At 53.5% G+C, this 16,540-nt stretch overlaps 1 protein-coding gene across 1 annotated transcript; it reads right to left on the bottom strand.

Moving 5' to 3' along the window:
* Nucleotides 1-5,530: 5,530 nt before the first annotated feature.
* On the bottom strand, nucleotides 5,531-16,321 carry PHB (prohibitin). Its single transcript, XM_032871318.1, has 7 exons — nucleotides 16,244-16,321; nucleotides 14,886-15,000; nucleotides 13,164-13,325; nucleotides 10,707-10,849; nucleotides 10,431-10,547; nucleotides 7,954-8,049; nucleotides 5,531-6,628 (listed from the first exon to the last, which is right to left on the bottom strand). The coding sequence occupies exons 2-7, from the start codon at nucleotides 14,971-14,973 to the stop codon at nucleotides 6,416-6,418; spliced, it is 819 nt and encodes a 272-aa protein (XP_032727209.1). The 5' UTR covers nucleotides 14,974-15,000; nucleotides 16,244-16,321; the 3' UTR covers nucleotides 5,531-6,415.
* Between the last annotated feature and the right edge of the window lie 219 nt (nucleotides 16,322-16,540).

Below are 16,540 nucleotides of genomic sequence, written 5' to 3'. Positions count from 1 at the left end.
TAATAAATGGCAGAATCAGACTCCAATCCCAAATCTTTCTAATTCTAGAACCCATGTCGTTCCAATAAATGGAGTTGCTTGCTGGAGTAAGAAATTTGGGAAGTCCAGCCCAGCTCAGACTTGCCTTGGGTCAGGGCCTCCCAAAAAGGGAAGACATTGTCTCTGTCCCCCACCTGCAAGAGTCTAGACAGGGAAGAAAGTATGCTTGGGGAAGTGATGAAGACTTCACACTTGCGCTCACTCACCTGTGAGTGCAAGGAAAGATTTATATGACACGGAGCCTCAGATCTAAGACTGGCAAACTAGAGATGGGATGAAAGCAGCCCAGGACAGAGGGTCAGGAGGCCTGAACTCCACCCCTGGCTTTGTCACCCGCATCCTGTGGGACGTAGGGCAAGTCCCCTCTCCCTCCTCACCTCAAGGAAGGGTTTGTTCCTGAGGATGTGAAAGTCTCCTGCTCAGTTTTCTCCTGTTGTGATTTCAGCGGGGGCGGAGTCGGACAAGGAAGGAGCCCTGAAGGAAGTGGGTTTTGGACAGGATCTTGAAGAAGGGAGGGTTGGAGGAGGGAAATGCTCACACTGAGAGGCTGACAAAGGCAAGCGGGGACAAGAGGCAGTGGCTAGCGAGAGGCAGAGAGCTCCTGCTGTTGAATGCTTGGGAGAGGTTTGGTCTGGCACAATCCACACTGAGCTGCTTCTGTGGCTCTTTTATCCGGGTTATCCAGGACCGATGTGGTCCTTTTTAAAAAAAAGATTTTATTTACTTATTTGAGAGACCATGTGCGGGTGCATGGGCAGGGGGAGGGGCAGAGGCAGAGGGAGAAGCAGACTCCCTGCTGAGCAGGGGACCCCCCCCCCACACACACACCCACCCGTGATGAGGAGCTCCATCCCAGGACCCTGGGATCATGACCTGAGCCAAAAGCAGACGCTTAACCAATGGAGCCACCCCGATGTCCCCAGGATAGATGTGGTCTTAACCAGGAGACTTCTCCACCCAGGGGTTAAAACTGCCAGAGGCTCCTGTTTCTGGGAGTCACTGAGCACTGGGCTCCCTTTCTTAGCTGTGGCCTCTCCTTGCTTTGGAAGGACGGTCCAGCAGCAAAACCCACCTGGAGGGCAAAAGGGTGGAAAGGAAGCGCTTTTTTACCCCAGACCTGGAGATCCTTGAAATTCTAGGGGACCGTCAGGTCCTTCCTAATTCCCATCTGTTTGCTACCGCCATTCATTCTCACCTCCTGTCTAGTTCAGAAACATGTGCAAGCCACGGAGACCAGTGGGCATCATAAATCTGTGTGCCAGGGCCCTGGTGTCACTCTGTTTTCCAGATCGCCAAAGCCTCAGCCTTGTCACGAGCAGGAACTCTGGTGACAATTACACTGTATCAGACTTAAAGCCCTCAGCCTGTTTGGTGCCTGAGACTTCCAAATTCGGGGCTTCTTCCTCTTCTTCTCCAAGACTATCCAATCCCCTGAGTCAGGGCTCTGCAAACTTGTCCTGCAAAGCAGGGGGAAGAGTGAATACTTTTGGCTCTGCAGGCCATGAGGGGGTCTGCTGGAACTCTCCAGCCCCGCTGCTGAAGGATAATGGGCATAGCTATGTTCCAACAACACTTGACTTGTGGACACTGAAGTTGGAATTTCACCTAATTTTCATAAGTCACCAAATTGTCTTTCTTTTTTGATTTCCCCCAACCACTCAGAAGCATAAATACTACTGTTAGCTTGTAAGCTATACAGTTGGGCTGTTCTCAGCCAGTGGGCCCGTGGGCGGGGGGACCAGACCCCTGACCCAAGTGTTTGGAGGTGGTTCAGCCAAAATCAGGTGGTCCGAGACTTTGTTCGATCCTGGCCTTTGTGGCTAATCTGGATGGCTGGGCTTACACTTCAGGGGTGACAACAGCTTTCAGCTCCCCCAAAGTGGCCTTGTCCTTTTGGCTTTTCTCTCTCTTCCAAGGTAGCTTGATTGGAGGGTGCCAGAAAGATCCCCTCCTCCCCATCTACCCAGGGTTCCATGCAAAGGGGTTCTCTTTCACCTATAAGTGGTTTCCCTGAGCCAGTACATTTCCATGTTCTCGCCTCCAGCTCTGGGCACCCGGCCTTGCCCAAGCATCCCGGCTTCTACCAGCTCGGGCAGGCCTCATGGCTCTTTCCTTGTTGAATTCTCAATCCCCGTGTTGCCGGCATCCAGAGCCCGTGTTCTTCTTATAAAGCGAGACTTTATATGCTCAGAAAGCTGGGGCAAGTCGGCCAGAGACGAATTCCTTCAGAGGAGGGACTTTAAGTTGGGCCCAAAACAGGGAGAAGGACTGGGACTCATGGAGGGAGAGAGAAAGAAGTTCCAGACAGAAGCAGGAGGCACTGAGCTGCGGGCAGGTGATGGCAAGGGCAGAGTCCCACATGGAGGCCGTTTGAAGCAAGAGAGTGAGGACACTGCGACGTCGGGCCGGGAGCACATCAGTGGAGGGGTTGGGCTGCTAGACCCCGAGCCTTGGATCCAGAGGAGCTTGAAGTAACTTAATGTGGTGTTGCGGGGGGAGAGCTCAGGGGCCTGGCTTTTGAGCCTCCGTCCCAACCTTGGTCCTGTGCTCTCTATAGCCCTTCATCTGTTCCTTCAATGAACACTCAGGAGCTCCCACGGGGAGCAGGGACCTTTGACTGGGGGGAAAGATTGGGCACTGGTTGGGAGAAAGAAGAGGAAGGGGGAAGGCTCAATCATGAAAAGGTCCTGCCCTTTTAAAATGTAGAGTAGGAGAGAGAACACACACCACACACTACAACCCGATGCAGAGTGTTAAATGCCTCATGGGAATGTGGATAGGAACCCCGGCAAATCAAGGTCAAGAATAGGGGGCAGAGGTGACTTCGCAGATGTTCTGTGGAAGAGAAAATCCTGGACGGTGGGGATATCTGGACCCACAAAATGTGGGGGGAGGGCTCTCCAGGTTGAGGTGACACTGAGCAAAGAAGGTGCAGGGAAAGCATGGGCGAGTGTAGACAAGAACTCAACCTGGCATGTGTTTTCACTGGGGGGGGGGGCTGTTATTGGCATTTCTTTGGGGACAATTCTTTAGTAAGAATCTTTCCCATACAAAGTAGGTCTTCTATCATTCCTGCCACCCTCCTTCCCCAAAACCAGTAGGTGCTGGTGTTCTCAACACTCCCCACTCCACTGGAGCCACTAAGTTGGTTTGTGAAGGCAAGTAGGAAACTATGAACTTGGACTAGAAAGGTAGTCCGTGGTTAGCGGGACCAGGGAGGGCCTTGAATGCCAGGACAAGAGCTTGCACTTTACGAAGTGAGCAAGGAGTCACCACTGAAGGTTTTCCAGTAGGGAGGAGAGAAGGTCTGCTTTAGAAGAATGAAGTTTAGGGGTGCCTGGGTGGCTCAGTCATTAAGCATCTGCCTTTGGCTCAGGTCATGATCCCAGAGTCCTGGGATTGAGCCCTGAGTCGGGCTCCCTGCTCAGCGGGAAGCCTACTTTCCCTCTCCCAGCCCCTGCTTGTGTTCCTGCTCTTGCTGTCTATCTCTGTCAAATAAAGAAAGAAAATTTTAAAAAAGAAAAATGAAGTTTGGAACAATGTGCAGGATGAATGGAAGGCCTAAGAAAGGCAGGGAAATCTGTTACAACCTCTTAGGACCTTTTCTCCCAAGTTATCTTTAATCAGGGTGGGCTAATTAGCTCACAATTATTGGTGGATGTCAAGGTCAAGGGAAAAAAAAAGGTCAAGGGGAGGTCCTAATGACACATCCCCCCTGCCCATCGCTGGAATGACCTATTAGAATAACACTTGCTAAATCAGGATTTGACTACTACTCCATTGCCTCTTCCTGTCTTTCGGATCCACACACCTGGGCATGCCCACAGTGCAACTCCTCCTCCCTTGGTCCACACTGGCAGAGTTGTGTCAAACTAGCAGAAGGAAGGAAAAGACAACCCTTTGAGAATTCTTCTCTCCCCTGCCTATCCAGGCTCCACTGCCGCCTTAGTAAGCAAGGACCTCTCAGTGCCAGAACAAGGAGGCAATTCAGCCTGACCCAAGGAGAGAGGGAGGACAGCACTCCCTAACTCTGGCCCTTGCCTGGCTGGGACAGGACATGGCTTTTGATCCAAGGCCCAGAGAATCCCGAGCTGATAAAGGCCCATTGTGCCAGCTTCTGGAGAAACCCAGAGGCCATCAGGGGGCTCCCGGACTAAGGAGCCAGTTAACATCACTTGAGCATTTGTGGGAAGAATGACTTGGCGGAAGTCAAGGCAGAATGAGGCCCCCGGGCTGCCAGCGGCCTCCTCCGTCCACAGGCCAAACCAGCAGGAACCTGTCTGCAGCTAGAAGAGCTGGCCTGGAAGCGGAGGGGACCCACAAGCTGCGGAGGGCTCCCCCGCAGACACCTGGAAGAAGAAACCCAATCTCCCACCAAATGTGAGAAACACACCTGCTCTTTTTATAAAGGGCCTGGAGGTGGTGGGGAGGGTCTGCCGCCCTGCTTCTTGCTGCCCTCCCCCCATCCCCCCAAAGGGGTGTCCACAGCAATAAATAGCAGGAAAGGAGGAAGCCTTTCTGGAAGCTATTGAGAAATTCTGCTCTCTGCTCGGGGTTGTGACCTGCTTGGAGGGCAGGCACCTCATTTCCAGGCCTCACTACTCTTACAGCAAGAAGCAAGTAGGAAGAGACACCCGGAGACAAAGGTGTCAGGGCAGGTGAGGGAGTTGGGCCAGACGAGGGTTCACGGGTGTCAAGCAGGACCAGGCGTTGAGGGGAGGGTTAGCTAGGTCCATTGCACTTTCGGAATGCTCCGGGGGAATGGGAAGGGACCGGACCCCCACTCGAAAGCCCTGGGAGGGGAGCAGGTGCAGGGATTACTACTGATTATTGACCGCCAGCGCCCCACCCCCCCCAACCCCCCCGCCCCCCCCCCGCTTGGGGAGAGGGAATGTGAATTCAGGTCACAGACCTGGCTGCAGAGTCCTCTTAAAGACCGCTGTCCTCAGCCCGGTGGGGAGCCCAGGGATTAAACTGAGCGCAGGGTTAAAGCAGTCCACTGAGTGCTCGCTGCACTGTGGTTTCCGTCTTGCTCCTGGAAGGATTTTCGGTGGGAGACTGGTCCATTTCTCAGTGGTGGGTCTGCTTTCCCTCCCCATCATCCAAAATGCACCAAGTTCGCCCCCTCAAATGCCAAGTCATTTCTAAAACAAGGCAAAACAGAGTAAACCATATAAACCCACCACAGACACCTGAAGCCACTTACAGAACATTGAATTCTCGGGCACTGAACTGCACGTGTACCCCGTGCCACTCGCCCCCTTTTGCGAGGGGAAGGCACAGTGGTCCCAAAAGCCACACATAGTGCAAATTCATTTCAGGCTGGGGAGATCTAGAACACAGCACAAAGCTAGATTTTCTAAAACCAAAGCATTCTCTGCCTTGCTGGAGATTATCCCAGCTGGCGATGCAAACACGTGCTCACGGAAACTGCTAGAATGTTCTGAGCCCACGGCTCCCACAACAAAAAAGCAAACCCGTAAGACTGAGCTGGAAGGTTCTGGGTGTCATTTATTGACAGCAGTTTACACACATTTGTTTTCTTCCCATGACCATTTCCTTCCGAGCACACAGAGCCTCCTGGAAGCGCAGTCTCTCAACGAGGGAGCCAGGAACGCAGGATGCACACGTTCTTTGGCAGGCGTGTTCAGACTCGGCAGGATGCAATCCTTCAAGCTGGAATTCTGTCGGGTGTTCTGAGACTCCGATGTGGGGGGTGGAGAGGAAGTCTTCAACAGGACTCACGTCTCCGTCTAGGCCTGCTCGCTCGCTCTCCAAGTCCATCCCGGCGGCTGGCCCCTGGTTGGGAAGCACGTCTGGGCCACCCACCTTCCCAAGGGCAGAGTCTCAGGTCTGTGCCCTGCTGTTCACACCTGCTTCCGCTGGCCCCGCAGTGAAAGAGAATCAGCCTTCTGGTAAGAGACAGATGACTTCCTCTCTGACCCTGCCCCGCAGCTCTTCAATTGGGTCTGTGGAGAAACTGCTGGGAAACATGGAGACCTGTGCTCTCCGTACAGCTGCGTGTGCCAACTTCCCCACATCTCGCCTAAAGGACAGACTGGCGGCTCCCAGTGCTCCCGGCCCGCGGCACTGCAGCCCCGCTGATCTCCTGCCGACCACTGGTGCCTAGGTCCGAGCGCCAGCGGGCCCCGGGCTTCGTAGGCACTTGGCAACTTGGGGGAGGGAGGTGGATCAAAAAGTGGATGGAAATGGGAAGAATAAAAAAGCTTCATCTGATAATTAGAGATCTGAAGTGATTTCACTTTTATTTTCTTCACTTTAAGCCAATCATGAAATTTCACAGTGATTTCTGGGGCAGGGGCAGAGGGACGGTGGTGCGGAGAGTGCTCAGGGCTGGGCCCCGGGCGGCCGGGCCTCACTGGGGCAGCTGCAGGAGCACGGACTGCCCAGCTGGCAGGTAGGTGATGTTCCGGGAGCGCGAGAGCTGGTACGCGATGTCCTCTGCGGCCTCCAGCTTACGCAGCTCAATGAGGCCGTCGCCTGCGGTGGCGAGCGAGTTGGCAATCAGCTCGGCGGCCTTTGAGTCGCCCTCGGCAGAGATAATGGCCGCCTTCTTCTGCTGCTCAGCCTAAGACAGTGGAGGTGGGGGGAGACCAAGACCACACCTGAGGGTGCTGCCTGCCATCCAGCGGCCTTGGAAGGACCAGGCTACATGCCCTCACTGGCTCCCGCAGGAACTCTGGGAATCTATCTCCATCTCCACCAGACAGGCTCAACAAACACCATCCACCCAACCCTCCTCTCTCCTGCAGCACACTGCCCACTTCTCGTCCTCCTGGCAACACATCTCTGTCGGCTGTGTAACTGTCTTATTTCAAAGTCCTTGTTAACGTTAACAGCAATCCTGCCCAGCCACCTTACTCTGAGCCAGGAGGATCCGAACCAAGGAAAACAGGAGAGAGAGAAAAGGTAGAAAAGCCAACCTCAGGCTCGCCTGTCCCTCCTGTCCCAAGTCCAGGTGACATTCCTCTAACACACCTAAGGAAACAGCAGCTGAGCAGGAGCTGCAGGCACATGGGACGCCCTACCCTTGAGCTGCCCCTGGGCTAAGCTGGTTCCTGACCAGGAACCCAGGTGACAGAATGAGATCTCTAGGCTCTCCCTGCCCCCATCAACAGGATGATCTCCTTATGTGTGATGCACGACTCAGTCATGGGAGGAAGGTACCAACAAATGTTAACCAAGCATCTACTAAGTATTCCCAAGTAAGATCTTCGACATGTTCTAGGCTCTGGAGATGGCGGGGGGGTGGGGGGAGCAAGGAAGTCCCAGCCCACAAAGAGTTTACCTTCCCTAAAATTAAATGTTGGCCGCCCATATATCACTCTTTTCTCTGCTTCAGAGGACCAAGGGTTCTTGGATGAGAACTAACCCAAGAAAAACTAGCAGTGGGAAGAGGGAACAACAAGAAATAACACTTTTGCAAAGACCAGAAGACCAGGCTGCTGTGCAAATACAGCGTGTCCCAGCACGCTCTGCCACATCTGGATGGATTTAGGGCTTGAAAAAACCCAGTGACGATAGTGCATCTGGCACAACGTTTGATCCTTTTTGCTGTCAGCTTTCACTGCGTGACCATGGTTAAAAATGACTTTGCAGGGAAGCTGAAAATATTCCAGGAGAAAACATTTTTATTTGCAGGAGAGTGTTTTTGATCTTAGGGAAGTGGAAGAAAAATGACCCTTCGGTGATTTCGGAACGTAACTCCACATATCCCTGACTAGCCCCCAAAGACTCTGGAACCAATTGCAGGAGGACGGTTCCTTCAATCCCCTTCCGATGATCCCGGAAGGAGAGATGACAGATGATGAATTTCCAGGCCACCCAGCAAATGGGGAGGCTGACCACAGGAGAGAGGGGAGAGAGGCTCCTGCCATCTGGTTGAACGCTCACCTTTTCCACCACAAATCTGGCCCTTTCTGCTTCCTGCTGAGCCACCTGTTTGGCTTCCACCGCTTCTGTGAACTCCTTCCCGAAGGTCAGATGCGTCTAAAGGGAGAGAGCGCGCACGCGCGCGAGATGAGGCTGTGTAATTGCTCCGGCAGCACCGCCATGAGGCCCCCTGACCCCCCCCCCCCCCCCCCCCCCCCGGGCGGGTGGGGGGGGGAGGGGGCCACCCCGCGGGGGGGGGGGGGGGGGGGGGGTACCCCCCCCCCCCCCCCCCCCAGGGGCCCCCCCCCCCCCCCCCCCCCCGCCGGCCTCGGGAAGGAAGAGGCTGGGAATGGCTCTAGCAGCTGGAGGCCTCGGGAGGCCAGAACACCCTTCCACCTCCATATCCGTGTCCAGACTGGACTCACACCCCAGAAGCCTGGGCTGCCTCCACAGTGCCCGCACCTCACTCTGTCGCCCGCAGCGTGGAGCGCTCAGGCAGAAAATGGCCCGTGGGCCCCAGAAGGTACCGGCTCAACTGACCACCTCCCCAGGGGAGGAGACTGTGGGTTCTCGGACCCCCACCTCCAACTAGGACTCATCCAAGGTCCTTTGATGGCCTGTTCTGAGCCCCCGGAGAGGCCAGATGGCAAACTGAGCCCCTGAGAGGGAAGGATGCAGCTGGTTCTCAGGGATTCACAGGCGTGATGCTCTCTGCTTATGCCTTAACCAGTCCACTCCCTTCTCACGGCAGCCCCACCTCGAAACAGGAAGAGGACACGGGACGGTGGAACGCAAATCATGGTATTATTCCCCATGTGTGAGTGCTTCTGGTAAAGGGTTTAAGAGAGAAGGCAGGGAAAGCTATTGCTTAGGGTGAGGGTTTATAATTCCGACTACCCACAGACCTTCCCCACTGACAAGTTATCTCTGAGACTTGGCTGAGGCGATGGTGTGCAGTGTCAGCGGAAATGGGACAGAGCTCAACTCCTGATGCCTGGTCTAGAGCAACTTACTCCTTTATCCAACTTTACATTAAAAAGGAAGAAATGCAGGGAAGGGTGGCACTGGTTTTGCTATCACAATCTACCTGCCTTCTCCCCGACCCTCCCACACTCGGCTTAAAAAAAAAAAAAAAAAAAAAAAAAAAACAACACAAGCAGCCCAAAACTTCTCCTCAGGAGTCAATCCCAGTCCCACTGTCTTCCACAACTTTTAACACGCCTCGCTCTTAAACTGCAGCTGTTGTAGCTCGCCTGTTCCATTTCTGGACTCGGGTTCAAAGTCTGGGGAGGAAAATAGAGTCCTGAGAAATGAAAAATGAGATGCGTAATTACGGAATAAAGTTTCTTTCTCAAAAGGCCAGGTGAGGGCAGCAAATTCCCCATGAAATCTAATTTTCTTCTCACACCTCTTAGATACGGTTGCTTGCGGTCAGCCCACATTTCCCCAGAATGGAGTATGTGGTTAAAGCCTAGCGAAATGCCAAACTTCTCAGGTTTTTACTTAGGGTTTTCTCACAGCCGAGGTGTTCGGGTTCACAGTGAGCCGGGAGAGCAGCTCGAGGAACTGCTCTCCCGGGAGGAGCCAAGCGGCTGCAGCCTGGCCTCCTGCCAGTAGAGGGAGCCCGCAGGCCCTTCTGCTGCCCGCCAACTGCCGCAACGTGGACCTGGGTGGGCGTTGGGTGTCTGGGTGTCCTGGAGCGCGGCTGTTTAAACAGCTGCACAGATGTTGGGGGGGAAATGGTGCCTTTCCCCTGCGACGCACAGGAGAGCGAACAGGAAACACTCCACCTTGCTACCCGAACAAATCACTCCAAGTGATTTTTCCTAGAGAATCTAGAAACACGACCCCTTCCCCTCCCTCCTTGATCTGAAACGCTATCCTGCCTGTACTGCGTTCTGAGTTACGGCATTCAATGTCCTATAAATACACACACTATACGGTCTCCGGAGGCTACCTCACACCTCAGAGATGTCCCTTGCTCCCCACACCAGGCGTTGGGGAGCAGAACCACTCATTCACACTCTATCACCTTTCACCGGGGGTTCCCAGAACTCACTTCACTGAGCTTCAGACCCTAAGTGTCAGGAAATTCCCGAGGGTCAGGCTGGAGGTCTGCACTGGGGACAAAGACTCTCTGAGCCCTATCTGGCCTCATCAGGTGGTTTCTTCGTACGTCAAACGGGACTAGCCAAGACACCTCTTCCTAGGGAGCTCCGGGGAACATTCACAGCATTGGGATGGTGGAAAATCTAGTGCTTAGGGACCCTAGGTCGGGTAAGGCTGGAAGTAAGAAGAAAAATGGGTGTGGCAGAGGAGAGCAAAAGAAGCCTCATCTGAAAAAGCCAAGACTGCCTCATAGTCAAGAAGGTTCTGCATCTTCGAGCCTCACATTTAGGGAAGTGAAAGGCAGCACCAAGAGCATCCACCCAGAAATGGAGCCAAGCCCCCGAACAAGAACCGCAGCCCCTTTCCCACAGGCTCCCCGCGGAGATTACCAAGGACACGTCGTCCAGGATGAGCCCGAAGGTTGCTGCTCGCTCCGTAAGGTCATCGCTCACCTGCCTGGACACTAGCTCTCTCTGAGTGATCAGTTCGCCAGCATCAAAGCGAGCCTGGTTCCAAAGGAGGGCAGAGGAGCTGGTCAGGATGACGAGGAAGCAGAGAGGCCAGGAGAACTACTGGCCACGTCCCAACACACCCAGTGCCACTCTCCTCCTGCCCCCTCGCCATCTCTTGGGGGCCGGGCTCCAGGCCGCAGCCCCATCACTCACCACAACAGACTTGAGGATCTCCGTGGTGATGGACGGCAGCACGCGCTCATCGTAGTCCTCCCCGATGCTGGTGAAGATGCGGGGAAGCTGGCTGGCAACGGGCCGGAAGAGGATGCGCAGGGTGATGTTGACGTTCTGTAAATCTGAGGGCAGGGGCAGACGCTGGCATGACAAGTAACAACCACAGTGGCCTTCTAGAGGACCTCTCCTACCCTCAATCTGCTGTGATTTGTAAGTGAAGTTGCTGCTGTTAAGACCCTAGAGGGCAGGAGCCCTCGGCATAGCTTCCTCGGTACAGAACCCAGCCGAGCAGCAGAGCTAGGAATTCCTAAAGGCTTCTGGTGACGACAGCTTTTCGTTAAGTCCCCAATGCCCTCTGATAGACGCAGCCCAGCTTCCGTGTCTGAGAGGTACCACGTGGTGTCTGAAGCGGCGAAATGTTCTAAGAAAACAGGCCAATGGCAAGAATTTTCTGGTGAAGCCTTTCCAAGGCCCCTGTCAGGAGGATGCCTTGGACGTCATCACAAGTCCAGCGCGAACAGTCCACTCTGGCTGGACCAGCCATCCGAAGGCCTGGGCTGCCATCCTACCTTGCTGTTTACTAATGCTGTGACCTCAGTGAGCCTCAACCGATCTCGGCTTATTTCCGTGCCTGTCAGAACGGGGGTGATTCCATCTGCCTTCCTGGAACGCCGCGGAACGTGAAGGAGCAACGTGTCAAACACGCAACAGCTAGAAGGGGCCATCAGACTCTTCTGGAGACTGCCTCTCACCACTTGGCCCAGGGAAAGGAGTGGAGGGCACATGACAGGAGTTACAACTCCCCCCACGAGCCAGGCCCGCCTGAGGCTGAAGCGCGCTCAGTGTGCTTGCAGTCGTCCATGACAGAGACCAAGTGCTACGGGCTAGTCCCGAACCAGGCAGCAGAGAAGCAGGACATGCACGCCCGCTAGTTCCCGATCTCTGGAACTGCCTACCAACAGTTCTGAAGAGGAGTCAGTAACGTATCCTTATAACAGCTGTACAACAGCAGAGAAAGCACAGCTGAAGAGGGGGGAAGCTTAGAACTACGCTCCTAAGTTAAAATTTTATTTTTCTCGATTAACCCCACCCCACCTTTGAGCTCCTGTGGGAGGCCAGCCAGACCCTTGACCGGCCAGGTTGCTCAACGCCAGCTTACCCGTCCCCGCCTCTACCTGAACCGCAGGGCAGTCCCAGCCCAAACCCAGTTCCTCCCAGGTGCCTGCGCAGCTACCCGTGGGGCTGGTCATTCTCTTCTCTGCTCCCCTCCGCTGCACACCCTTGACTCTAGGACTCCCCACGCTCACTCTAACTGCCCATTCATGTCTACGGCCCTAGGGGGACTGAGCTCCCTGAGGCCCCCGCTTCAGTTATCTTTGAACCACCCCCCTATCCTGCAACCCAACACAAAACCTGTACGGTCCCAGTAAGCACACACCTGTCAGGGAACAGCCCTGAAGGCATCAAATGTTCCCGAGATAATAAACCAACATCCACACGACCCTCGCCTCTTGCAGCGCAGTCACTGCTGGGCCACCGCCTGCTATGTGCGTTTCTCTCTGCACGCTGGTGGGACAACGGTGATGGCAGTTCGTTCTGGGCTCCCTGGCAATCCAGTGGCACGTCAGCCAAGGGACTGCTCTCAGGGACTGAGGCCACTGCCTACGAGATAACAGTGCAAGGGGCCCTAGGGTGGTGCAGTCGCGTGAGCGACTTCATTTGGGCTCAGGTCATGATCTCAGGGTCCTGGGATGGAGTGCTGGCTTGGGATCCATGCTGGGCATGGAGCCTGTTTAAGATTCTCTCTCTCCTTCTCTTTAAAAAAAAAAAAAGGCGGTAAGTAACAGTGTGAGGCCAGCACTGCTGGCAACAGAGGCCTCAGAGAACAAGGCAAAGGGTAAGTGGGCTGTGAAGGCGCACAGAATGGCTGCAGCCCAGTTACACAGTCACTGTGGGGAACACAGGAAGGGACGACCGAGGGAGCAAAGGCACTTTTAGATTTAAAACTGGAGCACTGGGGCACCTGGGTGGCTCAGTGGGATAAAGCCTCTGCTTTCGGCTCAGGTTATGGTCTCGGGGTCCTGGGATCAAGCCCCACATCAGACTTTCTGCTCAGCGGGGAGCCTGATTCCCCTCTCTCTTTGCCTGCCTCTCTGCCTACTTGTGATCTCTGTCAAATAAATAAATAAAATCTTTAAAAACAAAAAACAAAAAACTGGAGCACTACACAACTTTTGAAATAGACCTTTGTGTATTTCTCTAAATCCGTACAGCTGTCTGTGTGTCCACCTTGGGTACATATTTCTACGAATCTACGTTAAAATTCTCCAGGAAAAACATGCAAGGAATTCTTATTAGGGGAGGGTCAGCATCCTCGGAATCCTGCGGCAACCCTCCCGCACACCCTCCTTTATGTGGCCCACAGGCAAGACTCACCTTTGCTACCGGTGATCACTGGCACATTACGTGGTCGAGAGCGGCAATCAAAGATAACAGGCTTCTGTACCCAGGGGATGAGAAAGTGAGTCCCTTCTCCTACCACAATGTCCTGGACTCCACGGAACCGGTCAAAGATGACAGCTCTGTGCCCAGCATCCACTAGGAATGAAGGATAATGACAAGTCGGCAAAATCTCTTCAGGGGCACCTGGGTCGCTCTGTCGTTAAGCATCTGCCTTCGGCTCAGGTCATGATCCCAGGGTTCTGGGATTAAGTCTCGATCGGGCTCCCTGCTCAGCAGATAGTCTGCTTCTCCCTCTACCGTTCCCCCACTGCTTATGATCTCTCTCTCTCAAATAAATAAAATCTTAAAAAAAAAAAAAGAAAGAAAAGAAAAGAAAAAGAAAAAGAAAAATCCCTTCACCTTTTAACCAAAAGGCTATCTGTGAAAGTACCTTGGTGCTTTCTGTTATTAAGTCTCCCCTCTCCTGCTTGGTCTTCCCACACTTGTGGGCCCTAGCAGCTTCTAAATAGCCACAGAACTCAGCGGTCCCCTCCCATTCTAGGGTCTCCCCAAGGACTCCGGTAAGAGGAGCTGTTCTTCAGCCTCCTTTCTCTTTGAAACAACCTGATGCTGATCTTCTGATTAACTATCCCGTCCCCCAACACATGTTCAGGAAATCACCTTCCAAAACTTCTTCCTAAAACTCACCCAGGTCTTCACTGTTACTACATTCCATCCTAGTTCCAATTTAAGCCAGTGTTCCCAGAAGCAGCGCCCTAACTGTGGAAATCCTAAAATTTGGAAGGTCCCGCTCTTTCCAAGAACTTTGTTTCTCTCAGGTTGTAAGGGTTAACAGAGCTGTTCTTTTGATTCAAAAGGAAATCAGTGCCAGTGATTACGGTCTAGTTGTGTGGAGTGGCGACAAAGATCAGAGCACAGAGCTGTGCCGTTTAAAGCAAGTAAGCTTTTCTCGTCAGGGGCTCTCTGTCTCTGCCTTACTGGACTGTAGAGTTGCTCCAAATATCTTCACTCTCAACGCAATCCTCCTCTTGCCAGTCACACACGAGGTAGGTCCATTTATTGCTGCTTTCCAACCATGAGAGCCAGAGACTACCAGAGTTGGAAGAGAAACCAGTTCAGTCCTACCACTCAATCAGAGAAGCAGCTGAGACCTCCGGAGGGGGGGATAGCTTGCCTAAGGTCACACAAGAAAGTTGGAAGGAAAGTCAGCTTAAGCCACTGCCACGCTGTTAAAAACTGGGCAATGCACGTTGAAGATATTTTGTCTGGAATGACCCACATGCAGCAGAGCAAAAGCTCCTGTTTGGGTAAAGGCACCAGAGCTAAAGCCCTTGCTGAGTTACTCCACACGGAGGCAGAAGGGAACAGATAAGCTCTCTTTTGCAGCTAGCCAGTGAGATCCCTGACACAAGGGAAGTTGAGGCCTTCCCTTCAAACCAACAAGAGCAACGGGGAATGTTTCACTGACAAGCAGGTTGGGAGGCTCTTTGGGAAGAAAGGCTCTGAGAGAACCTATGGCTACAAGGAAGGACAGAGGCCCGACTGACCAGGCAACCATATGGTGTGGGATGGCACCAGGTGACCCTTTTGGTCACAAACACATTCACAGACAGCGGCTGCCACCAGGAGTGTCTCATGGGCTGTGCAAACCAATCCTCCAGCACAGGGCAATGACCCACTACCCCAGTGCCTCACCATTATACAAGGCAGAGTTCACTACTCCTCCTGCAACAGCTAAGGCCAGGCCAAACTTGCCGATGGACTCAAACACCTTGGCAGCCATGTCTCCTTCGGCTGGACCCACTCACACCTATGGGAATAAAAACAAAACAAAACAACTCGATCCCAAAATTCAAAGAGAAAGCCCTCTCTGAGACAACATACTCACTTCTCACGCTGGCTATTTCTTTCCCCACTTGTGAGAGCTCTAAATCATGCAATGAAGGACCCCCTAATAAGTAACTTTACAGCTTGGAAAAGTGTAGCGTCGATTCCTCTGCTTTTCAAAATTTTCCACTTCTTTCTTCTTTTTCTACCACTAAGGAAAAGAGGTCTGGGGCACTTGATTCAATAACGGGAATGAGGCATGGGCTGGATATCCACAGAGAACTCCGCACCACACTAAACCACCCTTCCATTTGCTGGACAAGCAGGCCCCCAAGATGAAGGCTGTGTGGTTGGTTCTGGACAATTCTGGTTTGGGAAAGTAACTCAAAGAATGCACTACATGGTGATTCCAACAGCAAAAATAACACTAACAGCTAGCTTTTATTCCAGGAGGCAATCCTCTAAGGGTAATTACTTAATCCTCACACCAACCCCTATGAAGCATGTTCTTACAGAGGAGGAAACTGAGGCACACAGCAAGGTTACAAGAGGAGCCAAAGACCACACAGCCATTCCATGGTGGAACCAGGATTAGAACCTGGAGGTCCAAGTCTAGCAGGAACGACTTAACTCCTCACCGGAGCGGTTCTCCACCATCAGCTATTAAGAATAACCAGTTATTATGGAAGCAGGAGGTGGGCGACATCCTGGGACCAAGATATCAGAAGAACCAACGGGGCAAACAGGCTCTCTTCACAGCTGCACTGCAAAGGAGAACCCTGGAAGAGGTGGGAGGGCGGGGCTGAGGCGGGGGGCGGGGGGCGGGAGCACCACTGACCTAACTAGAATCTACTCCCGCACTGAACTTTTTAATGCCCCACCCCAGCGTCGTCTACCCTTGAAATCTTCCCTTCTTCCCTCCCAGACCCGAGGCTTCCGTGATCTCTCCCGGTGCACTTCAGCGTTCCTTACCCGAGGCCAGGGCACACAGTCCGGACCCCTCAGTCTTTCCATTTCCAACAGCTTCTGGATTATTCCTCACCCCGCCCCCATACACACCTTCCTTACTCGAAGCAACCCCAGGTTCGTCCCGGGCTCACCGCCTCTCCCCCTCCGACGCGAGACAGACCAACGCACACACCCCACCCACCCAAATTGCGAATGGGAACACAGAAGGGAACTGCAGAGACGCCGGACGTCGGTCCGAACCTTCCCTCGATTCTCACCTGCTTCCACTCTGACCTCCACATGAATTCCCCAGCCACACATACCACGCATGCGCTGGGCAGCTCCTTCTCTTCCCCGCCCCCTTCCAAGATTCGAGCCTCCAATTGGTGAGAAGGAGTGCTATGCATTCTGGGAAAGGCGGCTTGTGGCCTTATCCTTGCTCCCGGCTCTTCGCAAATGAACTACAATTCCCAAAAAGCCATTCAGTGCCTGGCCCGCGCTGAAAAGCCTTTCCTCTTTGGTGGGAACTGACGAAGGGTTGTCGCAAAGCCTATTGGGGGCTGTAGTTCCTTGGG

This window comes from Lontra canadensis, unplaced genomic scaffold (genome assembly GCF_010015895.1).
Source record: "Lontra canadensis isolate GAN:19392208 unplaced genomic scaffold, GSC_riverotter_1.0 scaffold43, whole genome shotgun sequence".
Classification (NCBI taxonomy): Eukaryota; Metazoa; Chordata; class Mammalia; order Carnivora; family Mustelidae; genus Lontra; species Lontra canadensis.
The sequence above is the reverse complement of the archived record's forward strand: the minus strand, read 5'-3'. Positions and strand labels throughout refer to the sequence as shown.

Excerpts from the sequence above, each read along its gene's own strand:
- PHB (XM_032871318.1), bottom strand. The coding sequence starts at position 14,973 with ATGGCTGCCAAGGTGTTTGAGTCCATCGGCAAGTTTGGCCTGGCCTTA. Across the intron at positions 13,326-14,885 it reads GAACTCTGCCTTGTATAATG|TGGATGCTGGGCACAGAGCT; the intron begins GTGAGGCACTGG and ends CTTCATTCCTAG. Across the intron at positions 10,850-13,163 it reads AGTGATCACCGGTAGCAAAG|ATTTACAGAACGTCAACATC; the intron begins GTGAGTCTTGCC and ends CCCTGCCCTCAG.